Source organism: Oncorhynchus masou, chromosome 12, assembly GCF_036934945.1.
Source record: "Oncorhynchus masou masou isolate Uvic2021 chromosome 12, UVic_Omas_1.1, whole genome shotgun sequence".
Lineage (NCBI taxonomy): Eukaryota > Metazoa > Chordata > Actinopteri > Salmoniformes > Salmonidae > Oncorhynchus > Oncorhynchus masou.
Window position 1 is genome coordinate 22,201,581 of NC_088223.1, and position 20,675 is coordinate 22,222,255.

Sequence of the window (20,675 nt, forward strand, 5' to 3'; positions counted from 1 at the left end):
CACTGCTCTGATTGGCTTACTCGACTGACTCTGCTTTCTGTTTTGCTCTAACTAACCATATCTGCCCCACTGTCTCCAAATCCAAAACACTCACACAACACGTGTGTAGGGGATTTAGGGGAAATGAGGGGATGAAACTTTAGCTGAACGAAAGTTCTGGTGGGAAGTGCACTAAAATCTCTCTAAAATGACTGACAAAGCAACACCTACAATGGCCAAACAGAACTAGCCTGGCGGGGAAAAGTTTGAGAAACTGTGTTAAGAAGGAACATGTCTAGTAAATGAGATGACGTACATACCCTATCCCTGACGTGTCTGAAAATAAAAAACATTGAAACTGATCCAGTTTTCCAAGACAGTGAGTCCCCGTTTTATTTTCCAGGAAGCGTGTCGTCTGCTGATTGTAGTCGAGCCATGGCCCGCAAATCAATAGAGGTTGCACCCCATTTCCTATATAGTGCACTACTTTTGACCTTAGCCGAATGGGTCTTGGTTAAAAGTAGTGCACTATATAGGGAATAGGGTGCCATTTGGGATGTATATAGAGCCTGACTGGGCTGTATCTGGGCTGATGGCGCAGCGTTCTGGTTGATCCGCAGCATCCCAAATGCCACCCCATTCCATATATAGTGCACTACTTTTGACCTGAGCCCTATGGGTCTTGGTTAAAAGTAGTGCACTATATAGGGAATAGGGTGCCATTTGGGATGTATATAGAGCCTGACGGGGCTGTATCTGGGCTGATGGCGCAGCGATCTGTTTGATCCGCGGCCAGGTTCAAGATGCTGTAAGCATCAGACCACCAGACTCTTAAAGACACCCTTTAATAGCTGTACATCTAATTTAACAACCATCTGTTTATATTGCTAAAATGACACCAGTGATTTATATGTCCCTATCATTTTAGGTCGATTTTGCCAAACTGAGTTTATGCCCTTGAACAAGGATAATGTTGAACAAGGATAATGTGTCAAAAAAGTATCTAACTAACAAAGTTAACCAATACTACCTTCTGGACATGTGACTTCTGTCCTGCCCGCTGTCACCTGTTTAACAGCTTCGTATTGGTCCACGCTTCTGTCTCAGCTGTTTAACAGCTTCCTATTAACTCACGTTCCTATCCGTCACAGTGGCCCATGCTAAGAATAGCCAATGAACTCCACTGACCCCCTTCCGAACAATGCTGGCTGAAGTTCACTACTCTGGCTGTCCCCTCAACCAAACTGAATCAGGTTCCACACATTCCAACGACAGACTAATTCAATTTAAAGTAGAAGCTTAGAAAATAAAATACTTTCCCACTTATACTGAATAAAAGCATGGATTGGATACACTTGTGAAATTCCCAGTCCCTGCTTGTTTTGAGGGAGTGTGGGTCACGGTAACAATTATTAAACCCATTTTGAATTAATTATACTGTGTCTTTTATACTTCATACCTTTCTATGGTGTGTAACCTCTCGCTCTCTTTCTCTCCCTCTCCCTTCCTCCCTCTCTCCCTTCCTCCCTCTCTCCCTTCCTCCCTCTCTCTCTCCCTCCCTCTCTCTCTCTGTTTGGCATGCTCTCCTTGGACCTGCAGAGGATTGTAGTGGGGATGGTAAAGTTTGCTTTTTAATATATCCCTTCATTCCTTCCTGTCACCTGCTACTAACTCACTGGGGTTATGGGGGATTCAGGGGGTTGTGGGTTGTGTTGTGTGTGTATCACTCATGAATCATATCAATCAAATGAATCATGAATCAAATTAAATGAATCAGTTTTTTATCTATCTGCTTGTAGAGGTTTGTCATTAGTAATGCACTTATTATGCAATAGACCTGATTGGAGTTAGGGAAACAATGTAACAGTTAACGTTTCCAGAAAATGTGCTGAAAACTGTCTTAGTTGCAGTGCTTCCCTGTGATTCAAATCGATTTAGTTTGATTGAGCCTGTCTGGAGTGCCAAATTGACAGTTTGCACTTTTAGGACTATTCTGTTGGTCCCAAGGTGCCAGGCAAGCTCAATCAAGCACAGTTTAAAGTATTTGAAATAAAACAAATACTATTTGACCCCAGGTCTGGTCTGTCCCACGCTCTGGAACTGTATCCACAGAGAGTCTCAGAGTAAGATCAGTTCTGCCTTTTTTATTATAATGAATAAGATTAGATTGGGGGGGGGGGCTCCTACTCTGAGTGGCTTTCTGAATAAATTCCCTGCTGTCTGCCTGCATCTTTAAGGGCCCAGCTCCCAGCCCTCTCCCAGCTCGGCCTCATAAAGAGAGCTGAGTTTGGCGAGCTCCGTGGCACCGCGGCATTCCTGTCTAAAATGGGCCGTCTGATGGCTAGCTACATACTACACAGAGCCTGCTGGTTGTTTTTCCCTTAGAGGAACAGCAGCCAAGACGGCACAACTAGCGTATTACCATTTTAGATCAAGTCAAGACTGGACATCAAGCGGCCGTTCACATACTGTAAACACCTAAAGCTGTTTATCTAGGGGACTGGGAACGGCTTCTCTCTCTATTTTTCTCACTCTCCCTCCTCTTTCTCCCTTACCAAGAAGCCCATCTGTACTGCTAAGCTCTGATCAGACAGACAGACCGACAGAGCAGACAGATATGGCTGAAACTGTGCGAGTTGGTAATGGACATGCTTGTGTTTCTGTGTGTGTGTGTGTGTGTGTGTGTGTGTGTGTGTGTGTGGGGGGGGGGGGGTAGAGGGAGAGGGAGAGAGAGAGAGACTCGCCCATGTGTCCAGCAAAATAGTTTGCAGAGGAGCACTTGCTGTCTGACTCGCATGTTTATTTTCAGCTGGCTCTAGTTACTTTTGTGGAAGGGTACGTATCTAGCTAGCTGCATCTGTGTGTATCCGTCTCGGACAGTGTGTGACTGGACTTGACCAGTAGACTGACCACGAGGCTGTTGTGTTTCTGCAGAGACGGATGACTATGCTGAGATTATAGACGAAGACGATACCTACACCATGCCCTCAAGTAAGTGCAGCTCTATGCTCCCTAGTAGTAATATACTATGTTGATCTTAATGTGTGCCCTGCTAATATGTTGGCCAGACTGTCTCGAGGGATACAGTCCAGATGTTTTTTTATCCATCTCTCTCCCTATTTTACTTTACCTCTCTTGATCTCCTCTTTCTAGCTTTTTCTCTCTTTCTTTCTCTCTCTCTCGTTCTTTCTCTCCTTGTCTCTCTTTCTGTCTCTCTCTCTTTTTCTCTTTTGTCTCTATCGCTCTTGTTCTTTCTCTCTTTGTTTCTCTCGTTCTCTGTCTCTCTTTCTAGCTCTCTTTCTTTATCTCTTTTGTTCTTTCTCTCTTGATCTCTCTTTTGATTTCTCTCTCTCTTTGTCTCTCCCTCATGTTCTTTCTCTTCGTCCTTCTCTTATCTAAATTCCTTTGACTGTGGCCCGGGTGCTGTATGGTGATCTGTTTTCTCAGGCTCTGTGTGTTTGTTAATGTGGCTAGTGGAGATGTTAGTTTCTACTTCCCAAATACCCCACACACGCTGCCTGTGTGTGTCCTTTATCGAAACGGTACTAGATTGTCTGGTACACTCAATGTTTGGTTGTCATGGTGACGGTGTAAGTCTATACAGTACTGTAACTGAATAGTCACGTATTGTTATTGATGATCTTTCATTTCCCAGCACTTCCATTCATTTATATTCCTGCTGTCATGATGCTGTCCAAATCAGACACACATTCTGTTCCATTATGATTCACTGAAAATAAGAAAATATCTATAGAATATCATCAGTGAAATCCTTTTACTTGTCACAAATGTTCATTATGTGGAATAGTCATGTCAGTGAGTAGTCATCAGGACTGAAAGAGACAAGTACCCTTTGAGTGTACTGGAGTGAAAGAATGAGTTAGTCATAGAGTTATAATCACTAGAATGGACAAAGCACCTTAGACCATGGTACACCCATAGCCGCCATCCTTGACTTTAATTTTAATTTCCGTTCTAGTTATTGTAATTATATGTCTCCAGTAACCCCAGGTCTTTCTTTGGTGGCCATGATGCCAGGTCTCGTGGGATCATATGAGTCTGGAACACAATAGCCCCTGCAGCGGTGTAGGTTGTGTCACAAATGGCAACCTATTCCCTACATAGTGCACTACTTTTGACCAGAGCCCTATGGGCCCTGGTCAAACGTAGTGCACTATATTGGGAATAGGGTGTCATTTGGGACAGAGAAAAACAGAGTGCAGCTAATTCACCAGGTTGTGGAGTGGTCTGGGCCAGCTGACTAACAAGACAGTCTGGTTGTGAAGCAAAAAGTTATTCTGTAACAAGGAGCTCTGTATATGGAGACGGAGGAATCCCATCGCATGCTAACACTCGAGACCAGAGCTCTCTCCATTCAAACAAGTGGTCCATCCAGCATCTGTAGATTTCTTCATACCACATGGGGATTTGAGTCCCACTGAGTCCCACCGGGCTAATACCCAATAAATAGCTCTGTGTCCCAAATGGCACCCTATTCCCAGTTTAGTGCGCTACTTCTGACCAGGGCCCATAGGAATTAGAATAGGGTGCCATCTGAGAGGCAGCCTAAGATAACACGTTTATCCATTTCTAGATGATCAAGTTCTAATGTGACACGTGTGGCTTTCTAGCACATATTCTTGTTCTACAGGATAACCTGTTTTTCCCCATTGACACCCAGCTCTCTGCACTCACAAGTTGGTTCTTTTAAAACCACATAAACCACATAACATCTATTCCCCTCGGTCTTACTTTCTAACGTGTGTTTGTCGTGTTCTGTTGCAAATGGTTTCTAAAAGCCACCTCTCTTTATCCTAACCACCCAGCAGTGAGCTATGGAGTAGATGAAGGTAACGCTGCCTCTCTCTTTCTGTTTGTCTCTCTGTTTTCCGTCTGTAATTGTGCTTGTGTACTGTACTAGAACGGCTCATTCAACTCATCTACTGGAGGTATTTCATAGGTTTAGTAACCTACTGGTCATCTTAAAATCAAATCATTTCCCTCTAAAATGAAAGTTTGACAGACTTATCAGATTCAGCCATAGGCCTCCATCCCAAATGGATCGGAATTGTTACATTTCATCAGCTTAGAGGGTTCTGGTCTTTTTCACTCCATTCAAACCCCTGAAAAATGTTGAATTTGAAGTGAACTATCACTTTAATACTGTTTGCTGAAACCAAGTAAAATATCTCGCTAGCTGTGAGATGAAGCAATCTCATCCATTCAGTACCAGAGTTCAATGCGTCTTCAATAGTGATTGTTCAATTGGCTTATTTATTTATTTTTCATGTTGATGTGTTTCTTCCTTGGTTTTTCTTTAATTTCACCATTGCTTGAACGTTTTGATGTGAAATTCCATTTATAATTTAGTTTTGTTTGTTAGGTGTCTGTCTGAAGAGATTGTGCAATCATCTTAATTGGATAAGAGCGTCTGGTAAAGGACTGAAATAGATACAGTCAATCAAACCAAAGTGGTAGCCTGTTGTAATTTGAAATCCACAGGGAGGAACCAAATATATCAAGTACTATGTCTGTTGACATCACCACAGCCTGATCATTTTCTGTTGTAGTGTGCATGTCCTTGCCTGGTGGTGGGTGTGAATTGCCTTATACAGATAAATACAGTATTTCATATAGTATTACCATCTACTGCAGTGAAAACACAGCCAAGGCATCTTGCTGTTATTATTAACAACCAAAAAAGGCCTCATCAACACACACATACAGATCAGCATAGTGGTGAGTCATTCACCCTGTAAAAGTCAGTGTAGCTAACAGGAGTTATCTCTCCCTCCCCAGCCAGGGACTATGAGAGTCAGTGTAACTAACAGGAGTTATCTCTCCCTCCTCAGCCAGGGACTATGAGAGTCTGTGTAACTAACAGGAGTTATCTCTCCCTCCCCAGCCAGGGACTATGAGAGTCAGTGTATCTAACAGGAGTTATCTCTCCCTCCCCAGCCAGGGACTATGAGAGTCAGTGTATCTAACAGGAGTTATCTCTCCCTCCTCAGCCAGGGACTATGAGAGTCTGTGTAACTAACAGGAGTTATCTCTCCCTCCTCAGCCAGGGACTATGAGAGTCAGTGTATCTAACAGGAGTTATCTCTCCCTCCCCAGCCAGGGACTATGAGAGTCAGTGTATCTAACAGGAGTTATCTCTCCCTCCCCAGCCAGGGACTATGAGAGTCAGTGTATCTAACAGGAGTTATCTCTCCCTCCCCAGCCAGGGACTATGAGAGTCAGTGTATCTAACAGGAGTTATCTCTCCCTCCTCAGCCAGGGACTATGAGAGTCAGTGTATCTAACAGGAGTTATCTCTCCCTCCCCAGCCAGGGACTATGAGAGTCAGTGTATCTAACAGGAGTTATCTCTCCCTCCCCAGCCAGGGACTATGAGAGTCAGTGTAACTAACAGGAGTTATCTCTCCCTCCCCAGCCAGGGACTATGAGAGTCAGTGTAACTAACAGGAGTTATCTCTCCCTCCCCAGCCAGGGACTATGAGAGTCAGTGTAACTAACAGGAGTTATCTCTCCCTCCCAGCCAGGGACTATGAGAGTCAGTGTATCTAACAGGAGTTATCTCTCCCTCCCCAGCCAGGGACTATGAGAGTCAGTGTATCTAACAGGAGTTATCTCTCCCTCCCCAGCCAGGGACTATGAGAGTCAGTGTATCTAACAGGAGTTATCTCTCCCTCCCCAGCCAGGGACTATGAGAGTCAGTGTAACTAACAGGAGTTATCTCTCCCTCCCCAGCCAGGGACTATGAGAGTCAGTGTATCTAACAGGCGTTATCTCTCCCTCCCCAGCCAGGGACTATGAGAGTCAGTGTATCTAACAGGAGTTATCTCTCCCTCCCCAGCCAGGGACTATGAGAGTCAGTGTATCTAACAGGAGTTATCTCTCCCTCCCCAGCCAGGGACTATGAGAGTCAGTGTATCTAACAGGAGTTATCTCTCCCTCCTCAGCCAGGGACTATGAGAGTCAGTGTATCTAACAGGAGTTATCTCTCCCTCCTCAGCCAGGGACTATGAGAGTCAGTGTATCTAACAGGAGTTATCTCTCCCTCCTCAGCCAGGGACTATGAGAGTCAGTGTATCTAACAGGAGTTATCTCTCCCTCCCCAGCCAGGGACTATGAGAGTCAGTGTATCTAACAGGAGTTATCTCTCCCTCCCCAGCCAGGGACTATGAGAGTCAGTGTAACTAACAGGAGTTATCTCTCCCTCCTCAGCCAGGGACTATGAGAGTCAGTGTAACTAACAGGAGTTATCTCTCCCTCCCCAGCCAGGGACTATGAGAGTCAGTGTAACTAACAGGAGTTATCTCTCCCTCCTCAGCCAGGGACTATGAGAGTCAGTGTAACTAACAGGAGTTATCTCTCCCTCCCCAGCCAGGGACTATGAGAGTCAGTGTATCTAACAGGAGTTATCTCTCCCTCCCCAGCCAGGGACTATGAGAGTCAGTGTAACTAACAGGAGTTATCTCTCCCTCCCCAGCCAGGGACTATGAGAGTCAGTGTATCTAACAGGAGTTATCTCTCCCTCCCCAGCCAGGGACTATGAGATCCAGAGAGACAGGATAGAGCTGGGACGCTGCATCGGTGAGGGACAGTTTGGAGACGTCCACCAGGGAGTCTACAACAGCCCGGTAAATAGTTCTGTAACAAAGAAATAGCACTGCAACTGTCTGGCTAAATGTATCCTTAGCAGCTCCCCTCTCACCCTCAGTCCTCACGTGTTCCTTTCAATTCCACCCCTGTTACTGTCTAGCTAAACACATCTGGCCTCTTATTTATGGTCTGAATTGTCATGATATTATCCACTACCAGTAATGCACACAAACAAATCCAATATTTTCTCTAATTTCTCTTCCAGGAGAATCCCACTCTAAATGTGGCCATTAAAACATGCAAGAACTGCACGTCGGACAGCGTGCGCGAGAAGTTCCTTCAGGAAGCACGTGAGTATGCTGAGATGTAGTGCTGTGTCGCTGTCATGGGCCAGATGAAGACTGCAGCTGCTGCTGATTGCCATGTACACACACACACATGCTGCCTGATTGTACTCTCAGGTTTCTTTGCTCACTGGGTTTACACGGTTCACAGACTGTTGAGGGAGTGTGTTAGACCTATCCCTGGGAGCGTTTTCTCTTTCCACTTGATCTAAACTGTTCTGTGAAATCCTCACACCCTTTTGTGATGTATGTGCTCCTCAGTGACCATGCGTCAGTTCGACCACCCCCACATAGTGAAGCTGATTGGTGTGATCACAGAAAACCCAGTGTGGATCATCATGGAGCTGTGCACGATGGGAGAGGTGAGGTGACCAAGAGTATATTTGGATCAGTACTTACAGTAGTTGTTGTTGGACTTCTTGTCATTCTTGTAATAAATGAACCCAGAACACATTTGGGAACAGGGCCAAAGTTTCTCTATCATTCCTGCTGTCATCCCTCTATCTCTGTCAAAACAAAGAGGATATCTTGTATCTTATCGAAGTTTTAATCTCTTCCAGTTGAGGTCATTTTTACAAGTAAGGAAGTACAACCTGGACCTATCAACGTTGATCCTGTTCTCCCACCAGCTCAGCACAGCTTTGGCCTACCTGGAGAGCAAACGCTTTGTCCATAGGTAAGACCACCACCCACTTTAACAGCTATTAAGCTTTACAGAGGCAATATAATATTATGTTTTTGACACTTTCTAATATATTTTTTGGTGCCACGATGTCAAAATCCCCATGTGTTCCAGGATTCCTACTCATGTTGTATGTGTGTATCTCCTCAGGGACATTGCTGCCAGGAACGTGCTAGTGTCTTCCACAGACTGTGTGATGCTGGGAGACTTTGGGCTCTCACGCTACATGGAAGACTCCTCCTACTACAAAGGTACAAACCACAGAGAGAGATAGAGGACGCTAGTGCCCAAAAGCCTGTTTTAGCATGGGCATCACCATAATGGGACAGATACAATGATGCCATGTCTATGGTACAAACATACGGGCTTCCAGGCTGATGTTTTACCACCATCTGCTGGTTGTGAAAGCTATTGCAGGCTATCAAAATGTTAAACTCCAGGGAAAAGTTTCCCCCTTTAGTATAAATCTAGGATTAGCTTCCCTTCCACCAATCCTAACTTTAACCATTAGTGTGGTAAATACAAAACTTATCAGCATCTAGGGGAAACTTCACCCTACTAAAATGTTGACAGTCTATTGCTAACTGGGTTTTCAGCTTCCAAAGGGAAACTGCCAATCAAATGGATGGCTCCAGAGTCCATCAACTTCAGACGCTTTACCTCAGCCAGCGACGTGTGGATGTTTGGTGAGTTTAGCAGCTACAAATAATGCTTATCTAGCAATCAATACGCGTGTGTACGCGCGTCTGTGTGTGTGTGTACGCGCGTCTGTGTGTGTGTGTACGCGCGTCTGTGTGTGTGTGTACGCGCGTCTGTGTGTGTGTACGCGCGTCTGTGTGTGTGTACGCTCGTCTGTGTGTGTGTACGCGCGTCTGTGTGTGTGTGCTTGCATGCGTGCGTGTTTGTGTCTGTCTGTGGTGTTATATCTAGAACACCTCCCCTCCAGGTGTGTGTATGTGGGAGATCCTCATGTACGGTATCAAGCCCTTCCAGGGGGTAAAGAATAATGATGTCATCGGGCGGATAGAGAACGGAGAGCGTCTGGCCATGCCCCACAACTGTCCCCCCACCCTGTACAGCCTGATGACCAAGTGCTGGGCCTACGACCCCAGCAAGAGACCCCGCTTCACAGAGCTCAAAACCCAGCTCAGGTCAGTACCCCTGAGGGGAGAAGTTCAGGTCATGCCAGTGTTCTTTTACACACGTTTTCCCTCCTTTATAACTCTGGAACAATGCTATTCAACATTGCTACTCAAGAGGTCACTGTTTCATGTATTAAAGTATAGGACACTTCAGTAAAGTTTGGAAACAGTGTGGTCTCCACTACTTAAGTTGTAGCCACATAAGAGGCAACAGGTTGATGCCATATTCCCATTAGAGACTAGCAATTATCAGCACTCAATGCACTTCAATGGTCTATTTTGTCAGTCAAATCCATGGCAGCTGGATAAATTGGGATGTATGTAGTATTTATTTTAGTTTAACTGAAGCAAGGCCACAGACGAGGGTGTGTGTGGGTAAATGACTGTGGGTAGTCCTCGGCTGCGTCCCGGGTGGCACCCTATTCCCTATATAGCACACTACTTTAAACCATTTGCCTTAGTATATAAAAATGTGTCTGTCTGTCCGTCCATCGATAAAGCCCTATGGATGTGAGCCACTCTCCTGTTAACTTTAGACTCACTGAACTGTGACTTGTGTCCCTACTAGATAATAGTTCCCATTGGACCCATAGTCCCCACAGTCTCCATAGCCCTATGTTGAGCAGTGGGTATGTTTTGGGAGAGTACTGTGTATAGTAGGTATGTGGTTGGTTGTCTGTAGAGATAGGAGATACCTAGTCAGTAGCACAACAGAATGCATTCAACCGAAATGTGTCTTCCACATTTAACCCAACCCTTCTGGATCAGAGAGGTGCAAGGGGCTGTCTTAATCCACAGCGCCCGGGGAGCAGTTGTTGGGGTTAAAGTGCCTTTGCTCAAAGGCAGAACGGCAGATTTGTCCACCTTGCTGGCTCTGGGATTCGATACCAGAAGCCTTTCAGTTACTGGCCCAACGCTCTGAAACCGCTAGGCTCCCTGTATCCAAAGTCTTTGCTGTGTTTGGGTGATAGTTACCCTGTCACTGGATTCATTTAACTGTACAAAGATATGTCTGACACGTGTGGGTGTGCGTGCTGGTTTCCTGTGTACGTGCGTCTGTGTGTGCCATCATGAGCGAGACTCTTCGTGTTCCATTTTGAGCTCTTGGATACAGAGTGTGAACAGCCCATTATCTCTCGTCTAACCCATAGTAACACAACCTTAAATCCAGAATGCACCGGGAGAGAAAGAAAACACAGGGCAGCAGAGATTCCAGTGAGCACCCGTCAAGGCTCCTGGGATATCCACTTTGTTTGTTGCTGTCTTTGACCAATTAAGGTCCAAAGAGTAAGGTACACCAAGTTTTACTACCACTGTGAAGGCATTCATAGTGTGTCTTAAGGACAGCGCTTCCTTACAATCTCCTCTCCTCTAGCCAAACCCTGGGTCGCATTCATTATTTACCGAACGGAAGACAACTGAGTGAAACAGGGTCAGACTACCTGAACTGGTCCAATAAGAAACACTGTTTTTGTTACGTTGCGAAACGTTTTGCTACGTTGTTCCCTAATGAATATGACCCTGATATTTAGTTCCGCAGCATCATTCTTCCCAGTCAATCCAATCCAGTGAAGGCTGGCTGGCTGGCTGATAAGCTGTCTGGCTGGGTGCCAACCACAACAGGTTGCCCAGGGCAGAGAGAGGAAGAGGGGGAAGCTAAGGGAGGTGGATGGGGTGAGCTGGAGCTAGCTGTCTCTGATAAAGTGAGTTTAGTAAAACAGTGCAGGACTTACCAGGCTGCTGCTAGACTCTCACACACCTCCACTGCAGGCTGGGGATGTGACCAGGGAGCTGGTGGTTCATCTGTTGTGGTGTGATAAGATGGGCTCTCGGAAGCATAAACTCTGGGGGATGAGCGTTTTCCTGTAAGGTAAATTGGATGTAGGGTCGAATGATGGATGATCGGATGATGTCATTAATAGATTTATGGATGGATTTGGGTTTGCCTAACAAACAAAAAAAATCACATCTGCAATGCAGCTTGTCTGTGATAGGAACATGATTGCGTTTCAGGCTACAGTTAATGAGATGATTTTGTTAAAATGTTCAGTCTTTTTTATGAATTTATGTTAGGTGTGCTGTTGTGTGTGTGTGTGTTCCCTGCAGTACTATCCTAGAGGAGGAGAAGGCCCAGCAGGAGGAGAGACTAAGGATGGAGATGAGACGTCAGGTCACTGTGTCCTGGGACTCAGGGGGCTCCGATGAGGCCCCCCCTAAAGTAAGAACACTCCACAACCCTACCCCCCTAAAGTAAGAACCTTCCCTAACCCTAATCCCCCTTAAGTAAGAGACATCCCTAACCCTAACCTCCCCTAAAGTAAGAACCCTCCCCTCCCCAACCCTAATCCCCCCTAAAGTAAGAGATCTCCCTATCCCTAACCTCCCCTAAAGTAAGACCCCCCCCAACCCTAACCCCCCTAAAGTAAGAGACCCCCCCCAACCCTAACCCCCCCCCTAAAGTAAGAGACCTCCCTAACACTAACCTCCACTAAAGTAAGAACCCTCCCCTCCCCAACCCTAATCCCCCTAAAGTAAGAGATCTCCCTAACACTAACCTCCACTAAAGTAAGAACCCTCTCTAATCCTAACACCCCCCTAAGGTAAGAGACCTCTCTAACCCTAACTCCCACTAAAGTAAAATCCCTCCCGAACCCTACCCCCGCTAAAGTAAGAGACCTCTCTAACCCTAACCCCCCCTCCTCTAAAGTAAGAACCCTCCCTAACCCTGCCCCCGCTAAAGTAAGAGAACTCTCTAACCCGAACCCCCCCTAAAGTAAGAACCCTCCCTAACCCGCCCCCCCTAAAGTAAGAGACCTCTCTAACCCTACCCCCTAAAGTAAGAGACCTCCCTAACCCTAACCCCCCTAAAGTAAGAACCCTCCCTAACCCTAACCCCCCTAAAGTAAGAGACCTCTCTAACCCTAAACCCCCCTAAAGTAAGAAGCCTCTCTAACCCTTACCTACCCTAAAGTAAGAGATCTCTCTAACCCTTACCTCCCCTAAAGTAAGAACCCTCTCTAACCCTTACCTACCCTAAAGTAAGAGACCTCTCTAACCCTACCCCCCCCCCTAAAGTAAGAGACCTCCCTAACCCCCCCCCCCCTAAAGTAAGAAGCCTCTCTAACCCTTACCTACCCTAAAGTAAGAGATCTCTCTAACCCTTACCTACCCTAAAGTAAGAGACCTCTCTAACCCTACCCCCCTCTAAAGTAAGTGACCTCCCTAACCCCCCCCCTAAAGTAAGAAGCCTCTCTAACCCTTACCTACCCTAAAGTAAGAGACCTCTCTAACCCTTACCTCCCCTAAAGTAAGAACCCTCTCTAACCCTTACCTACCCTAAAGTAAGAGACCTCTCTAACCCCCCCTAAAGTAAGAGACCTCTCTAACCCTAACCTCCACTAAAGTAAGAGACCTCTCTAACCCTTACCTCCACTAAAGTAAGAGACCTCTCTAACCCTAACCCCCCCTAACGTAAGAGATCTCTCCAACCCTTACCTCCCCTAAAGTAAGAGACCTCTCTAACCCTTACCCCCCCTAAAGTAAAAGACCTCTCTAACCCTTACCCCGGCCCCCCCTAAAGTAAGAGACCTCTCCAACCCTTACCTCCCCTAAAATAAGAGACCTCTCTAACCCTAACCCCCCCTAAAGTAAGAGACCTCTAACCCTTACCTCCCCTAAAGTAAGAACCCTCTCTAACCCTTACCTACCCTAAAGTAAGAGACCTCTCTAACCCTTACCTACCCTAAAGTAAGAGATCTCTCTAACCCTTACCTACCCTAAAGTAAGAGACCTCTCTAACCCTACCCCCCTCTAAAGTAAGAGACCTCCCTAACCCCCCCCCTAAAGTAAGAAGCCTCTCTAACCCTTACCTCCCCTAAAGTAAGAACCCTCTCTAACCCTTACCTACCCTAAAGTAAGAGACCTCTCTAACCCCCCTAAAGTAAGAGACCTCTCTAACCCTAACCTCCACTAAAGTAAGAGACCTCTCTAACCCTTACCTCCACTAAAGTAAGAGACCTCTCTAACCCTAACCCCCCCTAACGTAAGAGATCTCTCCAACCCTTACCTCCCCTAAAGTAAGAGACCTCTCTAACCCTTACCCCCTAAAGTAAAAGACCTCTCTAACCCTTACCCCCCCCTAAAGTAAGAGACCTCTCCAACCCTTACCTCCCCTAAAGTAAGAGACCTCTCTAACCCTACCTCCCCTAAAATAAGAGACCTCTCTAACCCTAACCCCCCTAAAGTAAGAGACCTCTAATCCTTACCCCCCCTAAAGTAAGAGACCTCTCTAACCCTTACCTCCCCTAAAGTAAGAGACCTCTCTAACCCTTACCCCCCTCTAAAGTAAGAGACCTCTATAACCCTAAACCCCCCTAAAGTAAGAACCCTCTCTAACCCTTACCTCCCCTAAAGTAAGAACCCTCTCTAACCCTTACCTACCCTAAAGTAAGAGACCTCTCTAACCCCACCCCCCTAAAGTAAGAGACCTCTCTAACCCTAACCTCCCCCCTAAAGTAAGAGACCTCTAATCCTTACCCCCCCTAAAGTAAGAGACCTCTCTAACCCTTACCTCCACTAAAGTATGAGACCTCTCTAACCCTAACCCCCCCTAAAGTAAGAGATCTCTCCAACCCTTACCTCCCCTAAAGTAAGAGACCTCTCTAACCCTTACCCCCCCTAAAGTAAGAGATCTCTCTAACCCCCCCCCAAAGTAAAAGACCTCTCTAACCCCTACCCCCTAAAGTAAAAGATCTCTCTAACCCTTACCCCCTAAAGTAAGAGACCTCTCCAACCCTTACCTCCCCTAAAGTAAGAGACCTCTCCAACCCTACCCCCCCCCTAAAGTAAGAGACCTCTCTAACCCTACCCCCCTAAAGTAAGAGACCTCTCTAACCCTACCTCCCCTAAAGTAAGACACCTCTCTAACCCCACCCCCTAAAGTAAGAGAACTCTCTAACCCTAACCCCCCTAAAGTAAGAGACCTCTAATCCTTACCCCCTAAAGTAAGAGACCTCTCTAACCCTTACCCCCCCTAAAGTAAGAGATCTCTCTAACACTTACCCCCTAAAGTAAGAGATCTCTCTAACCCCCCAAAGTAAAAGACCTCTCTAACCCCTACCCCCCCTAAAGTAAAAGACCTCTCTAACCCTTACCCCCCCTAAAGTAAGAGACCTCTCTAACCCTACCCCTGCCATTAGGGGTATAATTTTACATTTCTGAGATGTTTACCTTAGATATCTTTAGGCACATATAGACTAAATTACTCTCATTTGAAGAACTAGTGCTCCATGTCTGATAGATGGGGATCACACACTGCAGGAGGTCTAAATGTCCAATGTGTTCTGTGTGATCTCTGACCCCCTCACTGTGCAGCCTAGCAGACCTGGTTACCCCAGCCCTCGGTCTAGTGAAGGATTCTACCCCAGCCCTCAGCACGCTGGGCAGCTCAACCATTACCAGGTACTGTATTGTACTACTGCTCTAGACTACTGTACTACTATACTATACTACTGTACTATACTAACACTTTTACCACAGTTACTGTGTATTACCCATAGAATTAGAATGGGGACGCCTAGTTTCCAAGTCTGTTCTATTCATTGTATTTCTATGGTAATACCATTATCATTAGGTCTCTAAACCATCCCATTTGTATTGATAATCAGGTACTGGCAATACTGGTTTCGTAAATGTGGTTTGTTTCTTACGTGCCAGTGGATTGATGTGGAAAGGCAGAGAAAGTGCTCAACTCTATGCTTTTGGGTGAAAGGGTGCTTGAAGCCAAAAGTGAATTGATGGAGATGTGCCCGGCTTCCCCCTTTCTGAATGCAATAATATCTTCCCAAACTAAGTTATTTTGCAGCACTTCAGCTGCCTATAAAACATAGCTGACAGCAGGCATTTCCTGTAGCGCTTTTTCAATCTGCTGGCATTGTTGACTTAAGACAGATTCCATCTGCTGAAAAATTAACTCTCTCAAATTCTGTTGTTATGGCTTCAAGGTCAACTCATTCTATCCACTCTGTATTGCCTTAAAAGGCATTTTGAGTACCAGTTTATATATTTATCTTTATGATCAGGTCAGTTATTTTTAAGATGTTTATCAGCCAGTGCTAATGGTGACATGTCACATTCAGGCTCATTCTTTTAGTCCCAGAGGTCTTTATGTCTGGGGGTCAATAATGATTTATTGCATTATATTGCCAGCGAAGTGTTTCCCTGTAACCTGAAAGGCTAACTGGGGCCCAATGCTATATGATGAACAGCCTTGCCTCACAGACAAGGCTTTGGTATCATCACACTCCTCTCTCCAAACAAAATGGGCTTTTCACCTGTTGTCTGTCCTACCATATCCAGGTTGGGTACCCTGGCCCTCACGGCATGCCCGCTATGCCCAGTGGCGGGTACCCTCCCCAGGCCGGTGTCCTGGACCCCCATGAGACCTGGAACCACCACCGGCCAGGGGATGTCCCCATGTGGTCCCCCAACATGGAGGTGAGAGAGAGAGCTCCACATAAATATACATGTAGACATGTGCTTCTGTCAGTTGTATAATGTAATCTCTGAATTTCATTAGTAATTGTCTGAGGTTAGTACATCTGTAGCAATCACAGACGAGGCTACATACTAATGCAATGTCCTCTCTGTCCCTCTCTCTCTCTCTCCCTCCTCTCTCTCTCTCTCCCTCCTCTCTCTCTCTCTCTCTCTCTCCCTCCTCTCTCTATCCTCCCTCCCTCTCTCTCTCCCTCCCTCCCTCCCTCCTCTCTCTCAGGATGGAGGTGTGTTGGACTTGCGTGGTCTCGGCCAGGTGCTGCCCCCCCACCTGATGGAGGAGAGGCTGATGATGCAGCAGCAGCAGATGGAGGAGGACCAGCGCTGGTTGGAGCAGGAGGAGTGTTTCCTGGTAACAGACCATTATTCACCCACTACTCTCACACACACCATCCTGAGAGAGAGAAGGGAGAGAGGGAGAGCAGGAGCGAGAGAGAGGGAGGGAGAGGGAGACTGAGGGAGAGGGGGGGGCAAAGGAAGTAAGGAAGGAAGTAAGGAAGGAAGGAAGGAAGGAAGGAAGTAAGGAAGTAAGGAAGGAAGGAAGGAAGGAGAGACTGGTTGGAGCTGGAAGGTAGCTTCCTGGTAACAGACCCTTCTTCAACCAGTACCATCTTCTGTCTGTCACTATCATGTTAAGAAACCAGCGAATATACTGTCAACCGCACCTTTGTTTGTTTGGTAGAGTTTTTACATTAGAAACAGCACCTTTCATCCTCTAAACCTCACTAACTCCTAAATAGCAAGCATATGCTCTCTACATCATTCTACCACCATTTTCCATCACTTGATCCTTGTGACCAGGATACATACTCTCTCTACCTGAGATATAATGTCAAGACTAAATGACTGTAAAGTCATTGCTCTAGTTATCAATTCATTAAAACCTGTTATGGCTGCTGCGAATTTTAGAAACTTTTTGTTAAATATCGCACAACATTTCAACGTCCTGCTACTCATGCCAGGAATATAGTATATGCATATGATTAGTATGTGTGCATAGAAAACACTCTGAAGTTTCTAGAACTGGTTCAATGGTGTCTGTGACTATAACAGAATGAGTTCCGTGGTCAAAATCGCAAGAAAACCTGATCACAAAATCAACGAAGGAAAAATCCATCCGCCAGTCTCTGTATTGTCTATTGCACGCAATAATAGATGGTCCTGGGCTTGCAGTTCCTACAGCTTCCACACGATGTCGCCAGTGTTGTGATTTCCAGGCAACTTTATCCTTGGTCAGATGACTTATAGGCACATCCCGTCTTCGAGTCCACAGCTGGAAAAAATGGAGGGTGGAAAGTGGACTTCGTTTTCCAAACGTGTTGCTATTGAATACAGATCGCTCCGTGATCAATTTGATCGTTTATTAACGTTTGCTAATACCTAAAGTTGGATTACAGAGGTAGTTTGAAGTGTTTTGTCAAAGTTTATAGGCAACTTTTTTAATTTAAAAAAATGACTGGATTTCCTGGATTTCACGGTGTTCATAAATGGACATTTTGGGTATATATGGACTGATTTAATCGGAAAAAAAGACCCAATTGTGATGTTTATGGGACATATAGGAGTGCCAACAAAGAAGCTTGTCAAAAGTAATGAATGTTTTATATTTTATTTCTGCGTTTTGGGTAGCGCCGGCTACGCTAATTTCTTTGTTTACGTCCACTTCGTGTGTTTCTGGGGGCTGCATGCTATCAGATAATAGCTTCTCATGCTTTCGCCGAAAAGCATTTTACAAATCTGACATGTTGGCTTGATTCACAACGAGTGTGGCTTTAATTGAGTACCTTGCATGTGAGTTTTAATGAAAGTTTGAGTTGTATCGAGTACTATTAGTTGGCGCTCTGGAATTTCCGCTGATTTGGTTCCTGTACAGGTACAGCAGCCGTAAAAGGTTTTAAACTGTTATCCAGTCAGTCTGCCCTACAAGCATCATATCTGTATTCAGTCTGCCACTGACTTCCTCTTCTTGAACTGCACTGTTGGTTAAGGGCTTGTAAGTAAGCATTTCACTGTAAAGTCTACACTTGTTGTATTCGGCGCATATGACAAATACAGTTTGATTTGACTGTTTAGTGGAGTAAACATCTGGATTTGATTACAGTGTCACACTGGCTGGTGTTTTACCATTTCAACCTTCAGCCCCTCAACCCCCTTCTGAGTCAGTTAATTTATGTTTCTACGATCTGAGGAGATTCCGATCATTGTGGTTTTAATTCAGTGAAATAAGGCAGGAAGACATACCTGTGACCACAGACTCACCTCCTGAAGGAAATGCATGGATCAGCCAGCAGCATTCTAGAACACTCTCTCTCCCTCTCCCCTCTCTCTCTCTCTCTCTCCCTCTCTCTCTCCCTCTCTCTCTCTCTCCCTCTCTCTCTGTCTCTCTCTGTCTCTCTCTGTCTCTCTCTTCCTCTCTCTTCCTCTCTCTTCCTCTCTCTTTCCCTCTCTCTTTCTCTCTCTCTCTCTCTCTGTCTCTCTCTCTCTCTCTGTCTCTCTCTGTCTCTCTCTGTCTCTCTCTGTCTCTCTGTCTCTGTGTGTGTGTAGAGCTAGACTGACTAGAGGAACTATGTGCTGGTTAAAGATGACAGCATCGCTGCCCTACCTGCTGCTTACTTCATATGTAATATATTTTTACTCTTCAATCATATGATCCATGTCTACATTGTTTGAGAAATACATTTTTAGAAAGCCAGTCGTAGAAAACATATGTTGATAATGGATCAAATTTGTGGCCCTTGGAAATGTTTGTGTTGTTGTCACATCTAACAAGACAATTGCAGAGGACTTGAAATAGTTTTAAAGGGTAACGGTAATGGTATTTGAGCAGCCAGCCACAGTGATGAGAGACAGTCCCTCCACACCCTTTGATGATCCCTCTCAGAAGGCTTTCCTGTGGAAAATCTGGCAGTCTGCATCTGTTTCTCCACAGCCCTGGCCAGCCAGATATTGTGGAAGATGGGTGGAAAGCTCAGACAGTGGTGGTTTCATGCTGTTTCTCAGCCATAAAGATCCTTTTGGCAGATCTGGCAAACGAACGGCACTGAGAGTCTTCCTTAGTATTTCCTTAGTGAAAGTTAAAAGGCTTCACTGTCTATCTGTATGTATGAAGAGGGGGAAGAGAGAGAGAGGGAGGAAGGGGAGAAAGAGAGGGAGGAAGGGGAAAGAGAGGGGGGGAGGAAGGGGAGAGAGAGAGGAGGGAGGAGAGAGAGAGGGAGGGAGAGAGACAGAGATGGAGGGAGGGAGAGAGACAGAGATGGAGGGAGGGAGAGAGAGAGGGAGAGAGAGAGAGAGGGAGAGAGGGGGAGGGAGAGAGAGAGAGGAGTCAGTGTGAGCCACAGAGCAAGAAGAGTCTGCTGTGGGATCAGTCTCTGCATGAATCTGTCAGGCACGTTTAAGCCTTCCTCCCCCAGCAGCAACAACAGAAAACTCTGGTTGTTTCTTGTCTCACTCTGCCGATGGGACCACCGCTCTCCGCACAGCCACACTTCCACAGGCACCGCGCTCAGAGGATGCACCTTTTCAAGTACTGCTTTGGAAAACCGGTACAGATCATGGCTGGGAAGGGGTGGTGGTCATCTTGGTGGCTTTCTGTGTGGATATTTTTTACTACTGGTACTTGGCTACCTAGAAGGTTGTTTAGACAAGATGCTGCTGAAACGCTGAGGATTTCTTCTATGCAAATAGTTTTGTCACTGGACTACAGTGTTTGTGTTTCTGGGTATCTGTGTGGTCTGTCAGGGTGGCAAACATCTTGTTTAGCTTGTAACTGGATGGATGATTGGTTGATTTGGTTTTGTTCGTTGGTAGCAGGCACCGATCTTTGAGGTAGTCAAAGAAGAATGAGTGTAAGCACAGCAAGATAACAGCAGATCAGTTCTTTTACGGAATTGTGAGTTCTATTCTCTCATGGAACAAAACATGAAAGAGAATTCAGCAGTAATTGCATCTTGTTATTTTGTAAGAAACAGAAACTCTAGTATTCTATTTCAAGACTACTGTAACGATGGTTTCACTGATAAATCTAGTTGTTTAAATCTTTGAGGTTGTGGTTCTAAAAGGTGGTCAGCTGTAGCTAGCTAGTTCTCTGACCCTCTGTTCTGTGTTCTCGTCAGAAGCCAGAATCCAGGAACTCGCGGGGCAGCATTGACCGGGAGGACTGCAGTCTCCAGGGGCCGGTGAGTTTCCCTTGGCCCACCTCTTGCTTGAGTTCATACCCCTAGAGGGATGGACCAGGACGCACCCTGTCACACACACTGTCGCACTCACAAACACACAGGAAATATTGTTTTTCAATAAACCAATGTATTTATTACATTTCTCCATTTGAATTATAATAGGAAATAGATTTTATCTGAGTTTTATAGCGTAG

At 45.7% G+C, this 20,675-nt stretch overlaps 1 protein-coding gene across 13 annotated transcripts in view; it reads left to right on the forward strand.

Moving 5' to 3' along the window:
- The window catches only part of ptk2aa (protein tyrosine kinase 2aa), a 159,927-nt gene that overhangs the window by 131,865 nt on the left and 7,387 nt on the right, over window positions 1-20,675 (forward strand). For 7 of the 13 annotated variants that reach the window (XM_064979913.1, XM_064979914.1, XM_064979912.1 and 4 more), the window contains 15 exons: window positions 1,579-1,596; window positions 2,914-2,970; window positions 4,806-4,829; window positions 7,527-7,624; window positions 7,852-7,936; window positions 8,192-8,292; window positions 8,491-8,606; window positions 8,763-8,863; window positions 9,209-9,298; window positions 9,559-9,763; window positions 11,861-11,972; window positions 15,128-15,214; window positions 16,112-16,249; window positions 16,527-16,658; window positions 20,419-20,481. In XM_064979913.1, the coding sequence (XP_064835985.1) occupies window positions 1,579-1,596; window positions 2,914-2,970; window positions 4,806-4,829; window positions 7,527-7,624; window positions 7,852-7,936; window positions 8,192-8,292; window positions 8,491-8,606; window positions 8,763-8,863; window positions 9,209-9,298; window positions 9,559-9,763; window positions 11,861-11,972; window positions 15,128-15,214; window positions 16,112-16,249; window positions 16,527-16,658; window positions 20,419-20,481 (1,427 nt within the window). Of the gene's footprint in view, window positions 1-1,578; window positions 1,597-2,752; window positions 2,815-2,913; window positions 2,971-4,805; window positions 4,830-7,526; window positions 7,625-7,851; window positions 7,937-8,191; window positions 8,293-8,490; window positions 8,607-8,762; window positions 8,864-9,208; window positions 9,299-9,558; window positions 9,764-11,860; window positions 11,973-15,127; window positions 15,215-16,111; window positions 16,250-16,526; window positions 16,659-20,418; window positions 20,482-20,675 lie in introns of those variants that run through there. The other 6 variants (XM_064979907.1, XM_064979917.1, XM_064979910.1 and 3 more) reach the window with 6 other exon arrangements.